We start from the raw sequence: 14,328 nt of genomic DNA, 5'->3' as shown, positions 1-14,328 counted from the left end.
ATATGTTTTTTTTTCTTTTCAGTATTTTTTTTTAAATTTACGGTTTTTCTTTTGCATTTTTAATATATTTTAGTTTTTTATCCTTTCGGTATTTTTTTATTTTTTGTTTATTTATTGTTTTTCTTTTGTATTTTGTTATGTATTTTTGTGAAAAATATAATATTTTAAAATATCATATTTCTTAAAAAACGTTACATTTCTTCATGTCAATAATTATTTTTCATTATAATAATAATTATTATTTTGAATAACGTATAAATAAATACTAGAATAAAGAAAAATAATAATCAAATAATTATTCAAGTAATCATTGTCGTGAGGTAAAGTAACTAATGATATGATGTAATGTAATATTTATTTGAGCAAATAACTAAAAGTACAAATTCTTAAAATAAAAGTGACAATTATCGTGAACAAATGTAATAATTTAGAAACATTACATTACATCACATAAGTATACATTTAAGCATAGAAATGTATATCTTACATAAAATAAAGTAAATATTTCCATTTGGGTTTATTATTGAATGACTAGGGTTTAGTATTCAGTGTTTAGGGTTTAGTATTCCATATTTAGGATTTAGTATTCAGTGTTTAGGTTTAAAAAATATTGAATGATGGTTAATACTAATATTCATATAAGTATACATTTAAGCATGAAAATGTATATCTTAATAAAATAAAAGTAAATATTTCCATTTGAGTTTATTATTGAATGGTGGGTTTAGTATTCAGTGTTTTGGGTTTAGTATTCCCTATTTAGGGTTAGTATTCAATGTTTAGGGTTTACAAAATATTGAATGATAGGTAATACTTATATTCACATAAATATAAATTTATGCACAATAATGTATATATTAGGATAAATAAAAGTGAATATTTCCATTAGGGTTTAGTATTCATTATTTAGAGTTTAATATTCAAGGATTAGGGTTTAGTATTCAAGGTTTAGGGTTTAGTATTCAGTGTTTAGGGTTTAGTATTCAGTGTTTAGGTTTTAAAAATATTGAATGATGGGTAATCTTAAATTCACATAAGTATACATTTAAGTATGGAAATGTATATCTTATGATAAATAAAAGTGAGTATTTCCATTACAGAGTATATTTCCATTTGGGTTTATTATTGAATGGCTCGAGTTTAGTATTTAGTGTATAGGGTTTAGTATTCCGTGTTTAGTTTTAAAAAATATTGAATGATGGTTAATACTTATTTTTAGGTTTAAAAATATTACCTTTCTTTATAATAATAATAATAATTACTTTTTATAATAACAATAATTACTTTTTAGTACAACAATAATTACAATAAATATAATATTTTTGAAACATTACATTTCTCCATATCAATGATTACTTTTAATAAACATAAATAATAATATTATTATTTGATCAAATAATTATTATCGTAAGAAACAATAATTATTAATATGTATAATGCTTTATATTAAATGAAGCTAAATATTTATATTACCATAAGTATACATTTGTGCGACAAAATGTATATCTTATGCTTATTAAAACTAAATATTCCTATTAGGGTTTAGTGTTTAGGTTTTAGGGTTTAGTTTATAGGATTTAGGGTTTAAAAAATATAATACTTTATATTAAATGAAGATAAATACTTATATTTACAAAAGTATATATTTATGTGAATAAATGTATATGTTATGCTTATTAAAAGTAACATTTACTATAAGCAAATGTAATAATTTGGGGCGACGGATCAAATGAGCGCGGGTCAGGGGCGCGGATCCGAGTCAAGGTTAGGGCGCGGGTCGACCGGCCGCATGGGATGCGGGCGCCCTCACCCATGTCCACCTCTTTCCACAATGAAGTTTGTGTTATACTATTATTTTCAGTTTCCGTGTAATGGCAAGCTTTTAACAGTCAGATTTTGGTTTAATTTTGCTTTATTAAATCTTAGTTCAATTGGTTTAACAACACTTAATTTTAAAACTGCGCAATAATAAATGAGGCAATAGCATCTAAATATACGAATCCTTACATAATTTTTACTTTGCACATAAACTACGGTTTTTTTTTTTTTTTTTTTATTAAATACACAATTTTTTATATTCTCTAGTTTTGCATATAATAAATATCTTTGTCGAATGAATGCGGAGGTGAAAGTCGGACTATTTAAGTGGTTTAAACGGAAATATTTCTAAACGATGTAGTTGGATTAGTATTGATAAGTTTTAATATAAATTAAATTATTATTTAAGGCATTATTTTTTATTCCATCCATCCGGCAAAGCTTGAGCAATATATTTTTTCAGATTGTTCCGTGAATCTTGAGCACTTTCCTTATATGGCAAAAAAAATCCCGTTATTCACCTTTTCACTTTTTCATCTACCACACTTAACACACAAAATACTAACTCATTAAAATACGTGCAGAAAAGAATTTGATCAAGTTTCGAGGGACGGAGGAAATACTATTATTTAAAGTTTAGAGAGCAATGATTTCACGATTCAAAGCCGTAATTCACAATTCGAGATTGTGGGTTTTCCACCGTGATGAGGACAAAATTTGGGGTATTGATTTCCCACCTCTGGGACAAATTGGAAGAATCAATTACTCTGCCTACCTCGATAAAGGGAAAAATTTGTTAATACATCATTCAGAGCGGAAAACGGTAAAATACGGAGACTTTGTCTGGAAAGCCCTTTGGAGAAAAGAGATATGAGGAATAATTCTCTATTAGAGTAGGAGGATACCTAATCTTACTCCCCCTAGGTACCAGGTCTGTACAAATTAACAACATCTGAACGAGTGATACCAGAGAACATGCTCAGATATGGAATTATCAAGCCAGAGTCGGAGAATACGAACAAAAAGTAACTGCATACGGAAAAAAGGGAAGTGCACCTGTAGGCACTCAATGTAACAGAGTCATAGGTGGTCATTTTCCCCTTTTGCAGGTCCTGCCCTTGTAACTAACATATTGTCGACTGACATAGAAGATGTTGTCGAATAGAAAGGACCATTTTGCCCCCATCCATAATGAAGGAGAAAGGAAGAAGTCGAAAATACCCCTCCGCATCCCGGGGGTGAAGTTACTAAAATACCCTTCAGGTCATGCACTCTATATATAGCATGAAGGTTCGTTTATGAAAATGCGAAGTTCAAATTTCACTCGAAAACAAAAAGAATGAAGAGTTTTAGTTTGAAATACTTGACTGTTGAGGAAGAAAATAATCTAGAAGTTGTGATCGCGAAGAGGAAGAGCACCACAGTAACAATCTTCATTTTCTTCTCATTTCATTTTTCAGAAACTAGGTAAGGTGAAAAAATATATTATAAATTAGTGTTGGTAAACACCACCTTCACCACACTGTTTAATCATTCATGTCGATTTATGATTTTGGGATATAAGTTTGCACGATTAGGATTTCGAGTTATGGATTGACAATTGAATTGTGAATTAAAAGTATTTCTTTACGTGTGAAATTAAAAAATAAAAATAAAATAAAAGTTCATATATTTGAAGTCTGATTTATAGTTCATATACAACATAAAAATATGGGAAAACTGGTATATTTAAACGCTAGTAACGCCATTACCCCAAAATATATCTCCCATTTCTATGAAAAAATGGTTTATATTTATAATTTCTCATTTCAACATATGAAAATAAATTATTTTTAATTTTTATTAGTAAACATTTAAATTCAATATTTATCTTATTATTATTAAAGAGCCCATTAGTAGTATTTTGTAAAAGAATCACGAGATATGAAATTAACATATGAAAGAGCAACATTTAAAATTGTTAAATTAGTTTACTAAATAAGAAAATATAGTATTAGAATATTATTATATGTGGAAATATAATACGAACAGATTCATTTTCAGTTAAACAAAACCGTCGTGAATTCAAGAACGCAGTGGAAAGAGGAACAACGAAATTGAAGGTTCTGTTCATCTTCTTCTGCTGTTGAAAATGGACGCCGCTAACAGCTTCAAATTTCTCGGATTTGATAATTATCTGTCCCTTGTGGCCAAAGCCCCTAAATTTTCTCTTCCATGTTCCCAATTATTCAGACCTAATTTAGGCGCCAAACATGGAGAGTTTACACTTCCGAGGTCATCTTCCATCGCCGTTCGCAGTAGTTGGTATGCAGTATTGCCTAGACTAGAATGTTTTTACTTTTTCATCACTCTTCTATCTTCACTTTCTTTTGTTCAATCCAAAATGGACCATTTTTTTTTTTTGGAAAGGTCGAGTTTTTTGACAATGATCCTTATTTTAGTAACAGCATTGAAATACTTCGTTTTTAATTTGGTACTTGTCCTGATTTTATATATTCCGCAACTATAAACTTTTAGGAGGTCGAGGATCTCTTACCGAGGAAATGAGGGTGCGGAGCAATGTTTTAGAGTGCCAACCATTTCATGTTCGATGGTAGATGGCACTGGAGACTACAAAGAAATGGAGCAGTCCTCTTCAATGGATTGCCGGCAGGTATAGTTTCCGTTTTCTGTTGGTTTTTGCTTGTCCGTAGGGATTAGAAGTAGTGAATATGAAAAAATATTCATGCTATTAGTGAACCGTGGTGATTGTTTAATTGCTTGAACTTCTAGATTATGCCTGGCTACCCTACCTCATTAGGAGTCGGTTTGTTATTACATAAATTAGCACTTATATACGAGCATTCCTCTTGATAGATTAGCAATGGCTTCTTTGAAGCATCTCTCATGCTTTTGCAGATCTAATTATCTTATAAAATTATTGGACATTTATTTTGGGTGATAAATTGGATTTGCAATATGTACATTGAGTATTTGAAGGTTTACATATCCAACAAGCTCAAAGATTACTCAATTCAGTCAAAGTACGTGGACGTTTATTATTTATGAAAAATGTCTTGATGAAGAGTCTGAGTTAAGCTGTGCTCCTTATGCTCTTGCTCACAGGAGGGTGTTATTGACTTGAAGCTCCCAAGAAGACGTTTGTTAGTAACTTTTACGTGTGATGCCTGTAATGCTCGGTCACAGAGGTTAATAAATAGACTAGCTTATGAACGTGGGCTTGTTTATGTGCAGGTAATTATGGATTAATTATTATATTTTTCTATTCTTCCATGGCGTCCTTTTTCTCTTCTTCCCTGAAAGCATGACTAGTGAGCAAGTATCCCCAATCAATGTAAACTTGATTAGTTAGCAACTGGTCTTCTCATGGTCATTTCGGCTAATGTCTATCTCTACGACTAGTTTCCCACACAGTAAAACCCATACCTTTTCTAGCTAGTAAAATAAGAATGTAAAGTTATTTCAATTAGATTAGTAAACTTGAACAACATATGACGCGGTTAAATTTATACAAACAGCTTATTCTTGGCTAAGGACTTCTCTGCTCATAGAAACAATTAGGTAAATGAGAGTGAAAATAAGGGATGCCCATCTTATACAACCTTATTATAAACAATTGAACCGAAAGGAAGATATTTATATAAATTTGAGCCAGGATGCCAAATAAATCTTTTCTTGACTGTCAGATATTCCTCCAAGTCTTAGCTTATTCTGTTTCTACTGGATGCTTAGAACATTCGAAATCCAGAAAATGTTCTGTTACCTTCTTCTTTAGATTCTTTATTTTTATTGTTATTGCTGTATTCTTTTATTACTATTCTATTGAACAGTGTTCAGGATGTTCTCAGTACCACAAGCTTGTCGACAATCTTGGACTTGTTATCGAGTACAACTTGCAGGAGGAAATTGATACAGATCAAGTCTAGACAGAGCTTTTAGTTTGTCAGCATTTCAATTTTTGAGGGAAAAAAAACTGCTGTGATCTCATGAAAAATATAACAAATTTAAAATTTATAGAATGATAGTAAAACATTTTGGAGATAAAGAATGAATATCATATAGATAAAACTGCTATGATGCTCTGATCCTCTTCTGTATGCCAACACGCCATTCTCCAATGCCAAAATGGTCCCACAGTGTATCTACAGGAGACTGCTTCTTGCATAAATTTAGAAGAAGAAACCGCTGACAGCCAAAAGGGTAGCGAGAGCCATTCCGGCGGTCACCTGCATTCTGGTTCTTCCGTGCTGATCAAGTGAGATGCCGCCATTCTGTAATTGAACGACGAGCAGTCAGAAGCTATATAGCGGTAGGATATTTGATCAGACAATATTAGGACGAATTCAGTTTAACTACCAAATTTAAGGTTGGTGAGGGTGCTGGTGCTGTGTCCTCCGTGTCTTGGGTTGGTGGTGCTGGAGGGCTTTTAACAACAACTGGTGCCGGTGCTGGGGCATGATGATGCCTGTGTTTGTGCTTTCGTTTCTTGTGCTTGGCAGGTGCTGGTGCGGGTGAAGGGACCTCTACTGGTGCTGGGACCGGTGCTGGTGTCGGTGCTGCCACAGGTGGTGCCACCGGTGCTGGTAATACTGGTGCTGGTGCAGGTGCTTTTACTGCGGGGGCTGGTGCTGGCTGCTGCGTTGGCGTGGGAGATGCTTGTGGTGGAGGTACAGCTGGTGGTAAAGCCGGTGGTAGTGTTGGAGTTACAACGGGCGGGCTTACTGGAGGTTGTGGTGGTGGAGTTATCGGGCTGGAAGCCGGTGGTGGAGTGGTTGGGGCTACAGCTGCAGTTGGTGGTGATGCTGCGGGGGCTGGTGTAGATGGTGGTGGGGACCTCGTCGATGGGGTATTAGAAGGTGAAGCTGCGGGTGCTTGCGCATTCGCAGTGATTAATAGAATGCACAAGCTGGAAACGCAAGCCCATAAAAATGTTGCCATTTTGGAGAGGAATGGTGTGGACACAGAGATACTTGCACATACATTTATATCTCACGTTTTGGAAATAGGAAAAGTTTGGTGATATGTCATTTTGATGAATGCCAAAAAAAAAGGGGGCCTCAAGATTGAAAAAATAAAATTAAATAGAAATTTGTGATTTTGATGAATGCAATAGCTGCTTTAACTCATTGCCATTTGCTGTCAGGAGAAGGTTACACCTAATTTGGCTTCAAATTATGCCTCAAGATTGAAATCATTTCTTCAGCACATTGTGCTTTGGTCATGTGTTGCTATCAACAATCATCTAATTTTGATTCGTCCACCGCCACTGTTCATATTATTGTATTGCATATTGATCATGCTTTCGGTTATTTTACCAAAGCCTTTTGATCATTCAGAAATTAAAGCAACTTTGGAAATTGCTTTGGAGTGAAGGCAAATGCATTTATGATTTGAATATACAAGCAAGGTAAATTTGGGTAATCCGTGCAGACTGAGAAAAAGGGATGTATTTTTACTTGTCATTTTCCCCAACACTTTTGTGACGCTAATTTTCTTCTAGATCACTTTCTTGGCGAAATAAATGGAATTACTACAAATGAAAAAGGTTGGTGGAAGAAGAAAAAAAATAGCAAATGTGCAAAAGAATGAACAGCAAAATTGAAACATGCCCATCTGAGATAATGAGACAGATTGTTCATCGTGTTGTGGAACCAAAAAAGCTTATATTTTTTTGCCCAAGACAAAAATTATGAAAATAAAATTCTAACGGTATTAGAGAAAGTAAGTGATCTCCACAATAGAGAATTGGGGGCCTTCTCCTCATGACGATGACCTGTCAACAGTATTGCAAAATACCTAAAACCAAACTGTCAGTTTCATGTGAAATCTGATTAGAACAAACCACCCGATTTCGGTATTATGTCTCAATCCATTCATACAATTAATGTTCAAGACTCTGAGATTATATGAGTTGGATGTAATAATGACGACAGGATATCTATTTTTTTTTGCAGGAAAGAAACCATCCATGATTTGCATGGAAAAAACATGAACCTTACATGGCTGAGACAAGTTGACAAGAAAATGATATCTCAACTCAAATGCATTATGTTGGATGAGAGAGAGAGAGATGATGATGACGACGACGATGACGACAACGACGATACAATTCTCAATAACAAGAACCGTTAGGTGCCAAACTACAACTACATGGCAACAATATGAAGAAGCTCGTGAAGGAGAAATCTGCTCATCTCAGAATGTCGAGCTTTTCGGTTTTGAGCGTGATTTTGGAGCAAGGGGACAGAATGCTGTTTCTGTTAGAGACAAAACATTATGCTGAAGGTGTCGTGCATCTTGGCCATGAAATTGGAGGGACGGCTCGAAATGGGAAGGCATGAAGGTGGTTTCGGAGCATCAGCTTTCTTCTCCTGCTTTCTTCCTTCGCTTGAAGAACTGCTGCATAGCGTCTGAGCATTCTGACGCAAGCACTCCCCCTCCTAATACTCATCTTAGGGTGGAATGGGTGAACTGGAGCTGGTGGTTTGTCAGTTGGTTCCGCGCTGTTTCCTCCATCACCGGGGAAGAGCCTGTGAAGATGGATCAAAGATACGAATGAATGCAGAAAGTCAATATTTGCATTCAACTGGAAAGGAACATCTAAAATAACTGAGCTTTTTTATTAGAAAAGTTCAGAGTCCTGTCTCATTACTTATATTACTTCCAATTACTCTCTGAAAATTGCTTCCACTTACATCTAAAGTAGCATAACTTAATTTGCTTCCACTTACTCTCTTAGTTCAGAATCCTGTCTCATTAGGACCAGGCCAGTATGCCCATTGGTTCAATAAGGTACACAGCTATTGAGACTAACAGCAGTTGAAAACGTTTGTGCATTTCTAACTGCATAATTATGTCTTAGCACCAACATTTGGCATTCATGCACTACTCTTGCAGATATGAAACATCTCGTATAATGAATTAGTAGCAACCAGCCCTCTATTAACATTAAGGGTGCATTTACTTTGGTTGTAAAATTTTCATTGAAAAATGATTGGACAAGAAAGACGAGAAAATATTATATTTTTCTCCTTTTTCTATCATATGTTTACTAGAGATGAAAAGATGAGAAAACGTTGGAAAATCATACCACTAGGTCCACTACCCAAAGCTAATATTATCCAACATTGGAGAGAAAAGGAGTGAAAAGGAGCTGCCCGAGAAAATATTCCACCCTGCCCGGAGAAAATTTCCTATCCAAGTAAACATGTGAAAATGGTGGAAAAACGGATGAAAACTTTTATTCTCTCTCCTTTTCCATCAAAGTAAACGCACCCTAAGTCGCAAAAGATAACATATCAGGAACAAGAGGGTTGAACAAGGGTTGGGGATTAAAAGCAGATACTGCCAACATATCAAGGTTTTGATAGGTAGCAGAAGTGTCAAAAGTTTTCACTGCTTTATGTGTCGAGCAGATAGTAGTTGATCTTAAGCTTAGGCTGGAGGGTGGTTTCTTGTAGACCGACTATTTGCCATGAGTAGCACACACACAGGGACACCATGTTGTTTTTGTTTATAAGCAGCAACGACTAGTTCCCTCAGATAAATTTTGTGCTTTCATGAGACAACAAAAATATTTAGCATTTAAAAGAAAGAAGAAAAAAACCAAAGCACAAGCACAGAATGTTATAAATGGGATTCAAAGCTTCTCCAAGTATAATAAAACAATGATCAACGTATTACTGTTACCTAATCCAGCTGCCATCAGCTCCAAGAAGTTTGTTAGGAGCACCCCAAACAAGAGTGTCTATTCTAGCTTGAAGTATAGCTCCAGCACACATGGGACATGGTTCAAGTGTTACATACAGAGTAGTTTCCTGCAGATGAAAACAAAGTTGGATGTTATGCAGAAGCAGTGAATCACACATAGCTTGGTGAGTTTTGAAACAGAATATCTCTAGGAGAGATAGAATCATTTATTTTCAAGAGCTACTTCTTTCTATAATTACTTGTAAAAAATTGAAACTATTTTTAGTTCAATCCTACCTGATCTGACTGCTGAAACAAGATCAGGTTGGCATTCATTGAACCGGAGCACCAGAGTGAAAATAATTTTGAAGAATACTAAAAGTGGTAGGAGTAACCTCATTGGTCAGTTTCAAAGAAAATAGAAACCAACTATACGATGTCTTCTTTCTGGATGAAAGAGAATAGGATTTTGATTGTTCTAACTCCAAACTGGAACATGTATAATTCATATCATCATAAATATACAAAATCTAAAAATGCTCTCAGACTCGCAGTTTATCACAAACAACATACACCCTCCGTCCCATAAAAAGTATCACATTTGTCATTTTCGTCCGCCCCATAAGAAAATATCACTTCCATTTTGGAACATGACCCCACTTTCTCTTTTTAACCGCAACCACTCATTTCTACATAACCCCACAATCAATTCAACTACAACCACTCATTTCCACTCAACACATTATCTACCAACTTTTTCTTAAAATCCGTGTCATCCCATATGTGATATACTCTCTTACGACGGAGGGAGTACATCACATTAGATTCACCAGGCAACTGTTTACCACAATTGTTGAAACCATAGCCAATCAGATAAATTATGTAAACAGAAAGAGACAGATATATTACAGAAAGCCTCCAGGTCCGAAGCATGTTTGAAGCTTCCCTTATGCATATAATCTCTGCATGGGCAGTAGAGTCACGCAGCTGTTCCACCCTGAAACATGCACAATAAAAAGTAAAAGTCATATAACAAACAATGAAGCAGACGAAACGGAAACAACTTACAGATTGCACCCACGAGCGATTATCTTTCCACTGTGCACTAGAACAGCTCCCACAGGTACCTCCCAGTTGTCAGCAGCCTTTTGGGCTTCCAACAATGCTTCTCTCATAAACACTTCATCAATTTTCCGCTGCTCTGCTTCAAGCCTATACGCTTCTTCCCATTCATCAAATCTATCTCTAACAACTTGGTCTTTCCTCTGAAGTTTCTTTCGTTTCACCTCCCTCTCATCAACCACTGACTCTTTTTGCTCCACTAGTCCAGTATCTATTTGCTCACTCCTACCACTAGATGCACGTGCTTCTCCTGCCTCTGGAACCCCTCGCACTGCAGGAGATCTCTGCAGCCTTAATGCAGGCAAAGGAATTGAGGAGTCAATTATAACAGCAGAGGATGTATCTCCAGAAATTTCTCCACCAGTAGGCAAAGAAATGCTGGCTTGTAGCGAACTCCTTTCTTGAGTAACTGAGGAAGAGGGGGCATTCATTCCTGCTTGCCCAAGATGGCCCTCTAAAGTTGATGAGCTAAAACTTTTGTCAACTTGGGAACCTGTTTTACCTTGTTGATGCCTGCCAGATAAACCGAGTGTGGAACTTCCCCCCACCTTATCTTCAACCACCTCTTCATTTTCCTCAGCTTCATGTCCAGAAAACCACCTCTCGCTGCTCGTAGACTGATTTGGTGAACTTCTTCCACCAGTTTTCCTGCCTGAGTCATGACTATCAGAATGTGCCAACCACCGAAATCGAACAATATCTCCAATGGTATTCCATAAGGACCTCCCTGTTCTCTTGACAATGACATCACTATCTTTGCTTGCATTATCTTGGACTTCTGCTTTTGAGGGCTCCTGAGTTGACTTTTCATCTACATTCCACATTTCATCCGAAGGCCCCTTTGTTCCAGACGGCTGATTATCACTTACTAAGTTGTGGTCAATTGAGTGAGGATCTCCAGAACTCTCCCCATGCAAAATCTTAGTTGTATAAGTTTCCTTCTCCCTTTGAATATCAGAACTCAAAATTTCACTCCTTACCCGTTCAACAAACTCACCAACGTAGCGTGTTGAGGATTTCTCTAATCGGGCAGCAGATCCAATTGCATCTTCATCTGAGATGAATCTCGAAGACTGGCCATGAGAACTGTTGGTTTTGTCCCCACCGTATGCTTCAGGATGAACCACTAAAGATCCCTGTACATTAATTCCAGGTAAAATAGTTGATTCGAGTTGTAAACTTCCACCATTAGTATCATCAGTAGCAATCCCAGCTGTTGATCCCAGAGATAACGTACCTATCTCTGATAAATCTTGTGGAGGTCTTACTGGTGTCTCTGATTTATTTTTATTTCTATGCTCCACCAAAGTGGCACCAGTATTTCCAGAGTTAGCGACTATTACTTTGTTCAGTTCATCGAATTCATTTCTAGAACTACCCACATTCTCTTCTAGCTTTGCAAATTCATTTGTTTGCCTTCTTGAAATCGACTCACCATCATTTTTGATTAATTGATGGGATTTTCCCCTAAATTCCACCTGACCACTTACTCGATCATTTTGTTGCTGATGCACTGCATTATCAACAGAACCATGGATAGTGGTTGAGTAGTCATCCCTCTTAACATTAGTTTCAAAACTTTGCTGAGAAATGGAAGTCTTTCTAATATCAATCTCTTGGATGTCTGATACTTCAGAACTCTTACTTGAATTCCTACGATACTCATCCTCTCTGGAACTACGTCCCTGAATTAAAGCGGCAACTTTAGCAGAGATCTCACCCTTTCCAGTGTATACTTTTTGAGAGCCAGTAGAGTCTACAACATTTCCACTGCGGATATCCTGACTTCCGACAAACTGCTTATACTTCAGCATGGTTTCAGATTGCCTCAAAACTTCACCACCTCTTTGCTGTTGTGTCCTCTCTTCTTCAAATTTCGTGCTTTCAGTTGACTTTTCCTTCCTATCATCACAGCCGACATAGTTAGAAGACTTTTCATGAGTACGTTCATGAGAAATTGTAGATTTTGATTCCTTAAGTGAGGTTTCTGTTCTCGACTCAATCTCTTCCACAGATATATCAGCTAGTCTTTTCTCTGATTTCTTTCTGAAGTCGCACTCAACAACACCTAATCCAGTATTGAATTCCTTTGATGAACTCCTATTTGCCAAACTAGACCCATGGTCTTCTCTGTAACCCTCATGCCCCTCTTCCCCGGTATCCTGGTAAACTAGTTCATTATTCCTTGAATAACTCTTCTGACCAGTTGACGAGATAAGCTCAACTTCATCGGCAGTGTCATAGTCTCCATTTGAAGACAACGAGTAATATGAGGAACAACTCGATCCATCTTTCCTCACCTTCTGCATATGCTCCTCTCTCCTCAATAACTCTTCCTTCTCGTCTCTCCTTGAACTATCCTCCCTCACCACCTGCCTATGCTCTCTCCTCAACAACTCTTCCTTATCTTCTGTCCTTGACCTCAGTTTCAAATTCTTCCTTCTCATCAATTCCCTATCTTGTTTATCTACAGATTTTTGGCTGGCTTTTCTCAACAAGGCCTCCCTCTCTTCTTTCTCTCTTTCTTCCCTTCGATTCTTCAATGAAGAGCACTCATGTTCTTCCCTTAAAATTGCTTGTTTATTTTCTTCACTTTGAATCATTTCCTTCCTCCTCCTACTATCATCCTTCCTTGAACTAACCATCGGCCCACGCCCACTCTCGGAAACACCCTGCTCTACTATATCCTTCTTACTCCCACACTCCTGACATACACTACCATTCTTTCTTTTCTCCACCACCGGTTTCCTTACTAGTCTTCGAGTCTCCTTCGTTTCAAGAAAGCACTCCTCCCCGATGTCCTCAGCCAACAGGCTAAGTATAGCCTCGGCCTCGTCGACACCCCCAAGATTATAAATTTCACTCCTTTCCTCATACACGAAACATTTTCGCAATTCCCCTCTTTTCCTACCCACACTTGTCTCTCTAAAGTTGGAAACTTTATCACAATAACATGTTCTATCAATGTCACAAGCTGGTAACCTAGCATAATAATCAAATCCATTTGAAATCGGTCGCCTGTAACAAGACCATTGGATCAAAGAGGATTGCTTAAGCCCGTATAAATTATAGCCATAATTGGGGCAAATGGGTACTGCATATGATGAAGTACAACAGCAAGAACAACAAGGCGTGAGCGATGAATAGTCAAAAGGGCTTCGTCCATTTGAGCAATGTGAGTAGTCAGTCGTGGTGAATGAAAGGGATCCTCTACTTCTTAGTGAGATTGCTGAAGCTATACCAGTGTTGAGCATAGCTCAAATTCGTAGAGAGAGAAGAAACTGAGAGAGAGAGAGAGAGAAGTACCTTGACGAAGAGTGAGGAGATGCGAAGATCGGCAGCTGATCTGTGAGCAACGGCACACAGAATTTTAGGATGGAAGTTTTTCTTGTGTTCTCTTCCCTGTTTTCGTATATTTCTTTCTTAACAAAATAACAATAACAATAACAATATAGTTAAACACAATTTACACGACACACAACATAATTGGGTAATAAATCAAGTGTTAATACCTCTAAATAACCATTTTACTTAATAAAAGGTTAATGATAGTCATAAAAATAAAAATATATTAATTCTAATCAATTTTATAGGAAAGAGACAATATTGCCCTTTTAATTAAATTTTTATAATTTTTTAAATTGATTTTTGGATTTTATATGCTCCATAAAATTGCAAAAGATGCAGTAGTTTAAAAAA

General features: G+C 36.4%; 3 protein-coding genes across 4 annotated transcripts; 1 reads left to right on the top strand and 2 right to left on the bottom strand.

Annotated features, from left to right (window-relative positions):
• The first annotated feature begins 3,269 nt into the window (after window positions 1-3,269).
• Window positions 3,270-6,944, top strand: LOC131024449 (uncharacterized). 2 transcript variants are annotated; one of them, XM_057953954.1, is made up of 5 exons: window positions 3,270-3,285; window positions 3,862-4,122; window positions 4,336-4,471; window positions 4,924-5,052; window positions 5,649-6,944. In XM_057953954.1, the coding sequence occupies exons 2-5, from the start codon at window positions 3,950-3,952 to the stop codon at window positions 5,742-5,744; spliced, it is 534 nt and encodes a 177-aa protein (XP_057809937.1). In that variant the 5' UTR covers window positions 3,270-3,285; window positions 3,862-3,949; the 3' UTR covers window positions 5,745-6,944. The 2 variants fall into 2 exon arrangements, with proteins under 2 accessions (XP_057809937.1, XP_057809938.1); XM_057953955.1 differs by lacking the exon at window positions 3,270-3,285 and having other exon boundaries at window positions 3,862-3,920; window positions 4,051-4,122.
• Window positions 5,803-6,756, bottom strand: LOC131024448 (lysine-rich arabinogalactan protein 19). The gene is made up of 2 exons (XM_057953953.1): window positions 6,175-6,756; window positions 5,803-6,089 (listed from the first exon to the last, which is right to left on the bottom strand). Exons 1-2 carry the CDS (start codon window positions 6,754-6,756, stop codon window positions 5,988-5,990), a joined length of 684 nt encoding a protein of 227 aa, XP_057809936.1. The 3' UTR covers window positions 5,803-5,987.
• Window positions 6,945-7,632: 688 nt separating the features above from the next.
• LOC131024447 (tRNA(adenine(34)) deaminase, chloroplastic) lies at window positions 7,633-14,054 on the bottom strand. Its single transcript, XM_057953952.1, is given in 6 exon segments — window positions 7,633-8,198; window positions 8,200-8,253; window positions 8,255-8,348; window positions 9,508-9,635; window positions 10,417-10,504; window positions 10,576-14,054. Coding segments are annotated over 6 exon segments (3,792 nt in total). The 5' UTR covers window positions 13,884-14,054; the 3' UTR covers window positions 7,633-8,078.
• Window positions 14,055-14,328: the final 274 nt, after the last annotated feature.

This window comes from Salvia miltiorrhiza, chromosome 5 (genome assembly GCF_028751815.1).
Source record: "Salvia miltiorrhiza cultivar Shanhuang (shh) chromosome 5, IMPLAD_Smil_shh, whole genome shotgun sequence".
NCBI lineage: Eukaryota > Viridiplantae > Streptophyta > Magnoliopsida > Lamiales > Lamiaceae > Salvia > Salvia miltiorrhiza.
Note: the sequence above shows the minus strand (reverse complement) of the source record. Positions and strands in the feature narration are given on the sequence as shown.

Excerpts from the sequence above, each read along its gene's own strand:
- LOC131024449 (XM_057953954.1), top strand. The coding sequence starts at position 3,950 with ATGGACGCCGCTAACAGCTTCAAATTTCTCGGATTTGATAATTATCTG. Across the intron at positions 4,123-4,335 it reads ATCGCCGTTCGCAGTAGTTG|GAGGTCGAGGATCTCTTACC; the intron begins GTATGCAGTATT and ends ATAAACTTTTAG. Across the intron at positions 5,053-5,648 it reads GTGGGCTTGTTTATGTGCAG|TGTTCAGGATGTTCTCAGTA; the intron begins GTAATTATGGAT and ends TCTATTGAACAG.
- LOC131024448 (XM_057953953.1), bottom strand. The coding sequence starts at position 6,756 with ATGGCAACATTTTTATGGGCTTGCGTTTCCAGCTTGTGCATTCTATTA. Across the intron at positions 6,090-6,174 it reads CCTCACCAACCTTAAATTTG|AATGGCGGCATCTCACTTGA; the intron begins GTAGTTAAACTG and ends GTTCAATTACAG.